Genomic DNA, 13917 nt, shown 5'->3' on the forward strand with positions numbered 1-13917 from the left:
ATTTCCCAAATATATAGAGAATTGACTCTCATTTAAAAGAAGTCAAGCCATTCTCCAATTGATAAATGGTCAAAGGATATGAAAAGACAATTTTCAGATGAAATTGAAACTATTTTTACTCATATAAAAAGGTATTCCAAATCATTATTGATCAGAGAAATGCACATTAAGACAACACTGAGGTACCACTACACACTCTCAGATTGGCTAAGATGACAGGAAAAGATAATGACAAATGTTAGAGGGGATATGGACAAAACTGGGACACTGATGCATTGCTTTCGCTCAAAAAGTTATCAAACTCTTCATACCCTTTGATCCAGCAGTGTTACTACTGGGCTTATATCCCAAAGAGATTTTAAAGGAGGGAAAGGTCCCTGTATAGACAAGAATGTTTGTGGCAGCCCTCTTTGTAGTGGCTAGAAACTGGAAACTGAATGGATGCCCATCAATTGGACAATGGCTGAGTAAATTATGGTATATAAATTTTTTGGAATATTACTCTTCTGTAAGAAATGATCAGGAGGATGAATACAGAAAGGCCTGGAGAGACTTACATGAACTGATGCTAAGTGAAATGAGCAGAACCCAGGAGATCATTATACACAGCAACAACAAGACTATATGATGATCAATTCTTATGGAAGTGGCTATCTTAGGCAATGAGAGGATCCAAATCAGTTCCAGTTGATCAGTATTGAACAGAACCAGCTACACCTAGTGAAAGAACACTGGGAAATGAGTGTAGACCACAACATAGCATTTACACTCTTTCTATTGTTCTTTGCTTGCATTTTCTGTTTTTATTCCCAGGTTATTTTTATCTTCTTTCTAAATCTGATTTTTCCTGTGCAACAAGATAACTATATAAATATGTACACATGTATTGTATTTAACACATACTTTAACATGTTTAACATGCATGAGACTGCCTGCCATCTAGGGGAGGGGGTGGAGGGAAGGAGGGGAAAAGTTGGAACAGACATGTTTGCAAAGATAATATTGAAAAATTACCCATGTGTGTGTTTTGTGAATAAAAAGCTATAATAATAAAAAACTAGATCTGTAGCCAAATATATCATATCCGGCAAAATTATTTATAATCATGAATGAGGAAAAATGGACAGTCAATGAACTGCAGATTTTCAGGACTTTCTATCAACCAAACCTGAATTTAAGAGAAAATTTAATATATCAGAACTAATATGAAAGATCAATTTTAAGAATCTTAATATGGACAAACTGTTTAAACATGGACAAATTATTTGTTTTTTTTAATATATGTATATATATATATATATATATGGATATATATGAGATTCACATCAACAATAGGGTAGTTCAAAAGAAAGATTGGTAGATTAAGGTAAAAATAACAATCACGTTATACAAATGAGGTGCAGAAGAAGAATAGATGCAGGGGCATTAGAGGGGGGAGGAGGCCTTGTAGTTCTGAAGTTCTGAATGCAAGTAGTTACATTGGGAATGGGTTCAGTAGGTAACACTACATATATACCATGAAGGATATAGCAACCTCCAAAATAAAGGGGGAGGGATTTGCAAATGTTGAAGCAAAGGTTGGGAGAAGACAAGGGAGGGATCTTTGGGTGGGGGGAGATTAAATAATAGCAAACCAAGGTATGGAGTAGAATTTAATTAAAGAGACAGCAAGAATTTGAAAGCCTTATGTGGGTATGTTGGGTGGGTGTGGGTGTGAGCATGTATATGTATCTATATATCTATATTTGTATATATAAATACATCTTTTCTTAAATATAGCCTACTTGGGAATGGGGGGGGTGGGGTTAGGGTTAGGGTTGATAAAAGAAGTAAAAAAAAAAAAAAAAAAAAAAAAGAATAAAGTAAATAAGGTGAGCAGTAGAGAACCAAAGAAAAATTTACAAGGAAATAAAGAAAAAATGGTCATTCAGGAACATAGTTTCTTCTATTTATGTGTATGTGTGTGTGTGTGTGTGTGTGTGTGTGTGTGTGTACTTTCTTGATCAGTAATATTTTGTAATATATTTTGAATCCTTCCTGGTGTTCTGCTGGGCACATGATAATGCTCTCTGCTTTATTTTGTTTTGTTTTTCTTTTCTGTTTTCCTTTTTTTTTTTCTTACTATTTTTTCAAAGAAAAAAAAATCCACAAAAAAGGGGGGAAAAAATCCCAGTAAAAAAAAGTTCAGAATGATTTTTTTAAATAGGCAGAGAAAATGACCTTACAGTAAATAAATATAATATTGATGATTATTGATAGTTATATGGCACTTTAAGACTTGCAAAATACTTTGTATAGATTATCTATTTGATTCTTGTAACAACAGTGAGCTCTTATGTGGCATTCTTATGTGAGGGAGCTGCTATTACCCCCATTTTACAGATGAGAAAACTCAATATCAAAAAGATTAAGTATCTTGCCTCTGATCATATATATATAGCCAGAAAGTATCTACATATAATTATGATGGAATATTATTTACTATAAGAAATGATGAGCAGGATGGTTTCCAAAAAATCTAGGAAGATTTATGTGAACTGATGCGAACTAAAGTGATCAGAGTCAGAAGATTATTATTCATAGAGACAGCAATATTGTATGATGACCAACTACAAATTACTTAGCTATTCTCAGCAATATGATGATACAAGAACTTATGAAAAATGCTATCCACCTCCAAAAGAAAAAAACAGGTGGAGTTTGAATACAGATCAAAGCAAACTTTTAAACTTCATTTTTCTTTATTTTTTGGTCTGTGATCTTTTTTTACAATATGACTAATATGGAAATATGTTTTGCATAATTTCATTTTATGTCAAAATGCTTGCCTTCTCAAGGAGTGAAAAAAGGGAAGGAATTTAGAACTCAAAAATTATTTTTAAAATAGTTTAAATTGTTTTTATGTATAGTTGAGAAAAGCAAAATAAAAGCATTCTATAAAAAAAAAAAAGAAAGTGTCTGAAATAGAATTCAAACCATCATCTTCCTAACTCCCAAGTCAAGTGCTCTATCCACTATGCCAGTCTTATTTCTAAAGAGAAACCTAATGGCCATTTGGCTTTTGACGAACCTTCATAAAAATATATAGTATTTAAAACCAAAAGGACCAGCTTCACAGTTGTTAAAATCCAGCCCCTTTATAATTGTTTCCCCCACACACAATTTTCTGAGCTGTGGTGTGGAAGAATACCATGAATTGTGTGCATTATCATGATTTTCATGAGCCAAACTCTGGTGATACCAGTTGCAATCGAAGTAGAATGACAATTGTTGCTGGCCTGCATTAAAATTTTCCCTTCTAATGGTGTTAGACTGGCAAATGCTGGACTACCATTGTATGTCTACTCTCTGATCTCCCCTTCCCACCGGAATCTTTTTACAGCTTATCAAAATACACCTGAAAGTAGGATCCTGATTTGGAAATGATTTTGCCAACTACATTTTTATAGGTAATAATAAAAATGGAACAGAATCCACACAGATGGAAAGTGACACTATTTATTAACAATTTTTAAAAACTAAATCTCAAGAAAATGTCTTTAGCAAAACTCTAATACACCCAGTACTTGATGGTGAAGTCATACATTAAGTAATATAGGTTAATGGAGTATACCAAGTCATGTGCTTTTGAAGATCCTCCTACTCTCTTTCTCTCTCTCCTGAACATTTTAAAATTTAACTGTATGGTATTATCAACACACTAATGAATAGGGAAGTCCTTAGGGGAAAGTGTGGCAATTCTGTAATAACTTAAAAAAAATATATGATAAAAAAAATCTTGTGATAGAAGGGATCTCAGTAGCCATCAAGTTTTATAGATGTTCCTTTTTATAGATGAGGAAACTAAGGCCCATTGAATTAAGAAACTATCATAAGATTCTACTTCCCTGACCCTCTCCCTATAGGAAAAAAAAGAAAATTATACCCTAAAATCTATATCTCATGCAAAATTAAATATGCTTAAGTTTATTTTTATCACAAAGGAGACAGCATAATACTTCAGAAAAAAGTCCTCACTTTGGAGTTAAAAGATCTAGGATCAAATTTTGCCTCTGTTATTTATGGTCTATATGATCTTGGTTAAGTCACATAATGTCCCTAGTCCTCAATTTCTTCACTTACTTTTTTTCTTCTAGTTAAGAATATATAGATATACATACATCTAGATGTTTAGATATATCTGTATACACACGTCTTTCTTTTCCTCAACAAATACTCTGATTTTTCTAAAAATAAATGAATAAGTGAATGTGACCATACCTTTGAAACAGCATAATTTCAGAGTAAAGTACTAACACAAATCAAAAAGAATCTCTTATTAAGGAGGATGGACACCAACTTCAAGGACAAAGAACAACAAAGTAGGTTCCACAGCAAATATGGGCATCATTCAAACAATGAGGAAAACAAAAGGTCAGCTTGCCCGAGTTCAAATAATTGTGAGACATTGGTAACCAAAGGTTTAGTCTTGCAGACTAATATTGCTTTCTTCTCTTGGAGTTGGCTAAACCAGATACAAGAATCTGTAGTTTGATAAATATAGTGACCAGTCTGTAAAACACATAGGTACAGTTTTGTGGTTTAAGAAAGGAAACATTTTCTGGATTTTTTAATAATAGTTTTTTTTATTTTCAAAATATATGCAAAGATAGTTTTCAATATTCACCCTTGCAAAACCTTGTTTTCCAAATTTTTTTCCCTCCATTTCCCCTATCTCCTTCCCTAGATGGCAGTAATCCAATATATGTCAAACACGTGCAATTCTCCTGTATATATTTCCACAATTATCATGATGCACAAGAAAAATTAGATGAAAAGGGGGAAAAAGAGAAAGAAAAAAAGCAAGCAAACAATAAAAATGGTGAAAATGCTATGTTGGAACCCACATTCAGTTCCCACAGTCCTCTCTCTGGATGCAGATGGCTTTCTCCGTCACGTCTATTGGAATCAGCCTGAATCAAGGAGGAAACATTTTTGATGTCAATAGCAATTTTTCTATCTAATCCAATGAACATCTAATCATGGATCACTATGCACAAAGAATTGTATAACTACTATCCTTGTCTGTCCTTCAGTATAAAAAGGACTAATGTTTATCACAAGGAATGTCTTAATTTGCACATGAATTGGATTTAAGTGAGGCAGAGTTGCACAAAGTTGGCAGTCTCACTCTCTATTCCAGAATAATTGGAGTCCAGTGGCAAGACAAAAATCAGAAAGACTGACAAAGTTCCAGAATGTGGTAGGGAACCCTGGTGTCTTCAACGTCTGCTCAAGCTCTGAGCACTCCACAGAGCCTTCATAACTGTTGTGACAAATTGTTCTCCCCGACCTGTTCTACCAGGGGAAATCTTCATGTGTTTGGAGTAGACATTCTCTTAACTTACCAATAGGGTTGGGGTCTATCATTTACTCTCAACCTGGTTTAGCCTGGCTGTGAAAATGGTTTTACCATGATGTAGCCACTGTACATGCTTCTTGAAGCCACCGGGGGAGACTACAACTGTTACTATTACTATAATGGCTACTACTATTGCTACTGATGCTACTACGACAGATAGTAGATAGATAGATAGATAGATAGATAGATAGATAGATGATAGATTCATGGTGGATGGATAGATGGATGGATGGATGGATGGATAGATAGATAGATGATAGATAGATGATGGATGGAGAGATAGATGAATGGACGAATGGATGGATGGATAGTGACAAAATGAAGTACTTTACAAACATCTCATTTTACTCACAACTATTCCAGGGGATAAGGCTATTATTGTCTCCATTTTACAGATGAGGAAATAGAGGCAGACAGAGTTCAAATCATACACAGCTATTAAATGTCTGAGCTCATATTTGAACTTGTCGGCCTGATTCCAGGTTCAGTGTTCTGGAGAATAAGCATTTATTAAGGGCTTACTATGTGCAAGGCACTATGCTTAGAGCTTTACCAATAGCTTATTTCTTCCTCACAACAATCAAAAGGGGTAGGTGCTATTGTCATCTTCATTTTACAGTTGGAAGCTAGCTAGACTTGAAGCCCACAACTATACCCTCCCATTGTGCTTCCTAGCTGTCTCTAATAGTGCTAGGGGTATTACAAGGAAATGAAAAAGTCTCTCTACTTTATGCAGTCCTTATTCCAGGGGAGGTGGGGAAATACAAAATGTAAGATTGTATCATCATCATCATCATTGTATCATCATATACATGATGATTTGATGAGAGAGCATAAAATTACAGATCTAGAGTGATAAAGGACCTTACAAGTCATTTCTTTTGCAGATGAGACCCAACCAAGTTAAGGGACTTGCTCATAGTTATGTTTAGTTGTTGAACTGTTTTACTTGGTTGTGACTCTCTATCACTCCATTTGGGACTTTTTTGGCCAAGAAATTGGAGTGATTTTCCATTTCCCTCTCTAGCTCATTTTATAGTTGAGGAATTGAGATTAAATGGCTTGCCCATAGTTATACAGCTAGTGTCCTAAGTTGAGTTTAAATTCAGTTCTTCCTGATTCCAACCCATATGCTCTATCCAATTTATATAGCTTCTAAAGAAGATAGCAATAATTTTAAGGTCTCCTGACCTTAGGGTGTTTCTATTCCAACAATCTATCAGTGATTCTAAAGTCCTCTGGTTTTAGGATCTCTGACCCTGAGGTCCGCCTTCCCCAACCTATTGTTCTAACAATCTCTCAACAAACATTATTGCCTGTTGGTCAGTGATAATGAAATTCTTGAGACCACTCCTTGGTTTTACCCCTAGGCCATAAAATTATTATATCTATAACATGAAGGACTAGATAAATGTATCTCCTTGCTTCTGTTTCTTTGCTAAATTCTTGGAATTTAGACTGCTTCAATTGGTGTTATTATTACAATAAATTTTGCCCCTTGACTTGGATATGGTTCAAGCCTGCAAATTCTTTTTTTTCCCCTGAGGCAACTGGGATTAAGTGACTTGCCTAGGATCACACACTACTGCAATTTCTTTTGAAACACCTTGCAACACTGGTTTGTGACCCCCAATCTTTTGAGGTCCCTTTCTAATCTCAACATAATGTGCACAAGATCATAGAGGTAATAAGTATCAGGAGGGAACATTTGCTTCTTGATAGATAATTAAAGGCTTCCCATAGGAGGTGGTAGATGAGCTGAACCTTTCCAAAGCATTTTGCCATCATTGCTGAATTCATGGGAGAATATTGTGACTTAAAGGTAGCAGGATATAGGAAGCATGGAAGGGATACCATACTCATAGTCTGGAGACCTGAGATCATGTCCTAGAATTCCATAGAGATGTGCATCTTGAGCTTATTCTTTTCCCTTGTCAGAAAGATATCCAACCTGCTATTATCTGGCATAACCAAGTCCCAGAATATCCAGTTTTGTATAGAGTGGAATGTCTCCATTGTCTATTTTCAAATCTCTGAGTATCTTTAAACAAGCTTCGAGATATTGATTAGCATATCTTTTAGGTCTGGGACCTGTTCTGCCAGATGCATTCCATCTGGCTCTTCTTTGATCCCTCCAAACTCCTAAATTCTTCCTGGCACTTCTCTTCCTCCTCTGGGAAACCCCCAAGGTTGTATATCTCCTATTTTAAAAAATCTGCTCATGAAGAAGCTCTTTGCTAAGTCCTCTCTAGGACTAAGCCTGCTATGAGGTACTCTCTCTTTTCCTTCTCATAGTGTTTTCTCTTTAAGAGTGTCTTTCGCCTTAGTCTACCTAACTATGGTTAGTCTGCTAAACTCTTCTTTGGATCTAACTTGCCAGTCAATAGCATACTTGGGTCTCATAGCATATTCCTTTAACAGATTCTTCCAAACTCCTTTCCTTAATAATCCTATTGCTCTCCCAACTCTGTTTCATATTTGCCTCTCCTGATGCCTATTTTACCTCTTCGGTTTTGTCTGTAACCTCTTCTCCTAAATAAACCTACCTTTTGGCAAAGGGAATGGCCATTGTAAACTTGTCTCATGTTTATTTCAACTAGTGACCTTATCAATAGGATCATGGATCAGCCACCTAGGCTCTGCAAAATAGAAATGTATGTAGCTGTGACTAAATCACTTTATTTTCTTGAGCCTCTGTTTCCTCATTTGCAAAATGAGATTTAACAAAATGCCTTCTAACATTCTTACCAGTTCTCAAAATTTCTGGGCTTTGAAGCTATGATTCACAGCTCGCCCCCACCCTTTTATTCAAATGAGGAGTCTCAGGGTATGTGAATAATCCATTCCCTGTTCATTCAAGTTCCACAGCACATCTGTGCTCATACGCCCACCCATCCCTCCTGCCAATAGAGCTCAACATATCCCTTAAACATTGAACTGAAAATAACTTTTTTTCCTATTGAACAAGCTTAAAGAAAGGGAATCAGCTGTGAAAGAATATGGCCTTTGTCAAGCCTACCTAAAGAGGCACAAAGTCACCTAAACAGATTTCAATGCACAGTCTTTTAAACAAGTACGCTAACAGTCTGGTGGTTGCCTGCTAATAACACAACCATGACAAAACACAAACATTTTTATTTATGGGGAGGAGGGAGGGAAAGAAATCATAATAATAATTAATTTTTTTTTAACTGGGAAGAAAGTGAGTCATACTCCAGCAGGTAGGCAAACACCAGGTAATGTTCAGCTCTGGGAAGTCTGCCTCTACTACTATGTAAGTAATTTAGTCTTATCCAACAATAGTCTCATTCAAAATTCTAATCTAGAAAATTTCCTCTACTTCCCCACTCACATCCACTCTCTAAGTAAATTGGATTAAAATTTCATCAGTTCTTAAGGAAAAAAAAAATCTAATGGCTTGTTTTTAATAGTGTATAGGTCTATTCATATTTATTCATCATGTCCTTCTCAATTAATTTAAGGTTTAGTAATCTTTACTAAAGGCCAAATGCTTAATATCCCTTCAAATCATCAGACATTCAAGTACCTACAAATTCAAGACTATTATATCATTATTTTTGTTTAACAAAAACAATAGTTACATCTTTTTTTTTTCCAAAGGAAAAGTGATGGAGGCAATAAGGATTGATCTTTCTTAAATAATCATTTGTATTAGTAGAAAATTAAGATGCATAGATAAGACTCCAGCACAGAGGGTTTCACAAGCAAATCTGAAGGTAAGATCACCTCTAATAACCTTTAGAATGATCATTTCTAGGTCTCCTTAAGAAGTAGCAACCATAGCACAGAATCTAATTGTCATATAATTCTTCATAGATGAGTAGGGACTAACTCAACAGGTGCACAGAGGAACCTCGAGTTTCTGTAAAATGTGACTAAAAGATAAATCCCTACACCTTCTGCGACACTGGTCATGCTTTAGAAAAGTGTTACATTGAAAAACAACACTTTTTCAATGGAATCCCAGTAGAGGTTGACATTTTCTTCTTCTCTTTCTTTATTCTTCTCCATAGGGAATGGAGAGGAAAAAGTGTTCACATGATTTTATCCTCATGGAAGAATATTTTTGTTGTTGCTCCAAAAAGATTTTCTCACCCATAAACAGATGCAATATTCAAATCACTAGTAGTCTTAAGATTTTTTTTTAAGTATGTTGTGCTGCCAGGCAATTTCTCTACAGGGATCAATAATGAAAAGAAGGGACCTAAATACCCTCAACATTTTAAAAGTAGCACTTTTTATGGTAGCAAAGAACAAAACATAAAATAAATGCCCTTTTAACTAGGGAAGGACTAAACATCAATGTAATGAAACATGACTGTGATGTAAGAAATAATAATCATGATTCAGAATTATACGAACTGATACACAGTGAATAAGCAGAACCAGGGGAAAAAAGTTATATGGTTACAACAATATGAGTGGAAAGAACAAAACAACTATATCTGAAAACTGCAGAACTTGACAAAGTTTGGCCCTAAAGAGACACATTTCTTTCCACACTCACTCTCCCTGTTCCTTTTCAGAAGCAGGGAACCCTGAGTATTTGCACACAAATAACATCAGACCTTTTTGATTTAAAGATTTCCAGAGCTTTCTTCTTTTCTTCACACCTTTCTTCATACTTCATTCTTAGAAGGTCAGGCTCTCTGAGAGCCAGTGGGGACAGAAATATGATAGGAAATAAAGATAGGGTAAAAACAAAAAATATCAATAAAATTATTTTAAAACAGCATGTGGGACATCTATTTTGATTTGTAATTGTCTTGCCTATAAAGTTTACTTTTAAAGACTTCATCTTTCCCATTAGTATTGTGGTAGGTAATCCAAATCCCTGAACAACTTGCACATCAGGGCTGTAGCTTTAAAAGCTTGAAAATCAACATAAATGGATTCAAGTTGGCTCAGGCCTGTAGAAAAACACTAAATTTATATGGAGAAGAAAGGGTAAGAGAAAAAGAGAAACTGGAAACCAATTCACATGTAATTTGACAAAGGACAAAGAAAACAATTAGAAGGATAATGATTGGTACCCTTAATTGACATAGTAATCCTTGAGAAACTTAGCCCAAAATGGCAAGAAATCTATGACTCTAGATGGCTTAGATGACATAACTGACATAAGAGCAAAGACTTAGGGCTGAAAGAGAGGCCCTATATCAAATTCAACTGCTTCATTTTATAGATGAGGAGATGGGCGGAGAGGGCTTAATACATTTATTCAGTCACACAGAGCTGGTGGTATCTGAAATGGGATTTGAACTTGGATGTTCCTGACTTTAGTTTAGTATCTTATCCATCCCCTATGCTGTCTCTCCAACCTTACAGCTTTCATTGAAAACATAAATACACTCTGTTTTAAGTTTCATACTGTCAAGATATAGGTCATAATGATTTCAAGCAGGCTAATGTTGAGCCCAGGCAGATAAAGAGAGACTTAGTGACTGATGAGTCAAGAGCAGGTGGAGGAAAGCAAAGTTGGAAGAACTTTATGAGCCTGATGACTATGGGCTGGCCACTGGGCTTGATTTCTTGACATTAGATTAAGTGACTTCTAGCTATAGATTTGTGATAGCATGAAATTCAAAGGTCTTAATACTCTTATTGACCATTTTATATCTGTCACTGAACTGGACATCAAAAATGTAAAGGTAGAAGGAATCCAAGAAGTCATTTAGCCAATCCCTCTCCATTTTACAGATGAAGAAACTGAGGCTCATAAAGATGAAATGTTTCCAATGTTTCATTGATCATTTTAGTGAGGGAGACCTGTGTCCTAAGATCAACAATGTCATAAATGCAAAGCCCTGGGCTAAATACTAGCTTTGTGTCTTCCTTTGCAGAATTATGGAGTCAGATTAGAAATCTCTGCCAGCACTAGGCTCTCTTTTCTCTTCCAGGTGCTTACAAAGAGGAATAAGTTGAGGACTGCTAGATTTTTATAGCTTTGGTTGATTTAAACCAGACTTTCTAAGTGATTTCCATATATCTCCATAAGGGAATTTTCTTCTAAACCAAAATTGGAAAGAGCTCCCATAAAAATGCAAGAGGGCTAAAGGGGAAAAATACCCTGTACAACTAGAGTGCTTATTGTTTATTCAATAACCTATCAGATGGTTCCATTCTAAAATATGCTTATTTGGAGTAACTAGACAATGCAGTTTCCCACTGTGACCATCTTTTCATCTTGCAAACTCAAGAAATTAAATGCTTAAAAACTTAAGTCTCCATCTTTTAAGATGGAATCACAGAGCACTTTTTCTTCCACAAAAGCTACAGTAAAAAGAAGCTTAAGTAAATGTTTGCAGCTACAAAAATTCTTTTGCTTTAACACTCTATCAACTTCAAAAAAGCATGAATCATTTTCAGGCGATTTAAAAAACAAAACAAAACAAAATAAAACCACACACATTTGTTCTTGATTATGATGTTTCCCACTTTCTTGCTTGAAATGGCTGAACAAATTGTTTCTCCTATTCTTCAAAACACAGAAGAAATAGGAAAGAGATCCTATGAGGGGTGACATACCCATCATCATTGCCATTTCCACTATTAAAAATGGTACAAGACTTAGAATCCTCCTTTCTTGAAAGGAAGAATTTCTGAAACCTAAGGATTTTCCCATTCACTATAGAGTTTCTTTTGGAGAAAAACTTCCTTTCTTTCTCTCTGCTGCACTCAGAAACTTGCTCCATTGAGGCCCCCAATCACAGCCACAGTCTGCCACCATCTCACACAGGTCAATCACTCATTATTAAATCTAACTCACTCCATTTGAAGATATCAGGTTTCTGTTGAGTTTAAGTAATTCCTGAATTATTCATATGCTGCTTGTTTGGCTTCTTGTGTAAACATAACATTCATATTTCCATAGTGTTTTGCTGTTGTTAGCCAAGCTTATATTATTTTCCTTTTTGAAACCCATTTATGTTTTGATTATAACTGATTTACTGAAAGTTGCCATATTCCTATCTCCAAGCATTGATATTTTGGAGAAATAAATGAATATTAATTTGAAAATCCAACCTATAAATAAACATTTTCATGAGAAAAATTTATTGTTTAATATTTTTCTTTCTTATACTCAGCAGTTGCTTGGATTTTTTTTTTTTTTTATTCTGAGTATAATGTTTGTTTTGTTTTGTTTTTTTTTTGTGGTGTCTGAGCCTTTAATTCTATAAAGAAAACATAAATAATGGGAGTGAAGTTTACAGACAAAATAAAACAGCAGCCTCAAAATATTCACGACCAACACAATTTTGATTAAAGAAAGAACTCTGATTTTTAATAGTTTTGATCATTAAAAAAGTTTAAACCTGCATAGCAATCATTTCAAAAATAATTATTTAATGTTCCATAATTAAACTGTACACAACCTAGTCTTGGGACACAGAAGCCTGTGAGGTGAGTTTGCAGTCCAGTGCAATCAATCCCAGGAGCAGGGAGTCAATTTCCCCTTGGCCATTTAGTTCTGTTCGTCTAAGTTTTTTTGTTTTGTTTTTGTTTTGGGGCGTGTGTGTGTGTGTGTGTGTGTGTGTGTTCTGTTACTTGGCACAGTCTAGCTCCGCATGCCAGCGGATCTGCACTGGGAAGAGAGAGCAGCTTGACCCCAGTCCTTCTCCCTTCCCCTTCCCCCACTTGGCAGGACTTCCTTCTCAGAGTCGCTCAATGTCTCGGTATTTCTTCCTCAAGATGGAAACCTGGTCTTTAAAGAGAACAGGATCAAGCCTCATTTGAGAATGGCTCAGCGGCATGTAGCCAAACCAGCTGGCAAACGTGTTCATGCAGCTCTGTCTCTGGGCAAAGTGGTCCGGATCAGCCCAACGGGAAGCGCGAGAAGTCTGGAGGAAAGAAAGAGGAGGAGAATGAGACTTTACAATGACCAAGAAAGGAGATTGTAATTAAGAATGTGGGTCAACAGGAGATCATTATATACTTCAACAACAATACTATATGATGACCAATTCTGATGGGCCTGGCCATCCTCAGCAATGAGATGAACCAAATCAGTTCCAATGGAGCAGTAATGAACTGAACCAGCTACACCCAGCGAAAGAACTCTGGGAGATGACTAAGAACCATTACATTGAATTCCCAATCCCTCTATTTTTATCCACTTGCATTTTTTATTTCCTTCACAGGCTAATTGTACAATATTTCAGAGTCCGATTCTTTTTGTACAGCAAAATAACTGTTTGGACACGTATACTTATGTTGTATTTAACTTATACTTTAATATATTTAACATGTATGGATCATCCTGCCATCTGGGGGATGGGGTGGGAGGAAGGAGGGGAAAAATTGGAACAAAAGGTTTGGCATTTGTCAATGCTGTAAAATTACCCATGCATATAACCTGTAAATAAAAAGCTATTAAAAATAAATAAAAATAAAAAATAAAAAAGAATATGGGTCAACACCAACTACCTAAGAGTCTAGTGGAAATGTAGTGATGGTGAGTGTGTGTGTTGAGGATGTAGAGATGGAGAGAATAA

General features: G+C 35.5%; 1 protein-coding gene across 1 annotated transcript in view; it reads right to left on the reverse strand.

The window, feature by feature from the left end:
• Positions 1 to 12712: 12712 nt before the first annotated feature.
• Positions 12713 to 13917, reverse strand: part of EXT1 (exostosin glycosyltransferase 1) — a 341760-nt gene continuing 340555 nt past the window's right edge. The window contains exon 11 of the mRNA XM_003760340.4: positions 12713 to 13263. Within this exon, the coding sequence (XP_003760388.1) occupies positions 13078 to 13263 (186 nt within the window). The 3' untranslated portion in view covers positions 12713 to 13077. The remainder of the gene's footprint in view (positions 13264 to 13917) is intronic.

Source organism: Sarcophilus harrisii, chromosome 1 (genome assembly GCF_902635505.1).
Source record: "Sarcophilus harrisii chromosome 1, mSarHar1.11, whole genome shotgun sequence".
In the NCBI taxonomy this organism is placed as follows: Eukaryota; Metazoa; Chordata; class Mammalia; order Dasyuromorphia; family Dasyuridae; genus Sarcophilus; species Sarcophilus harrisii.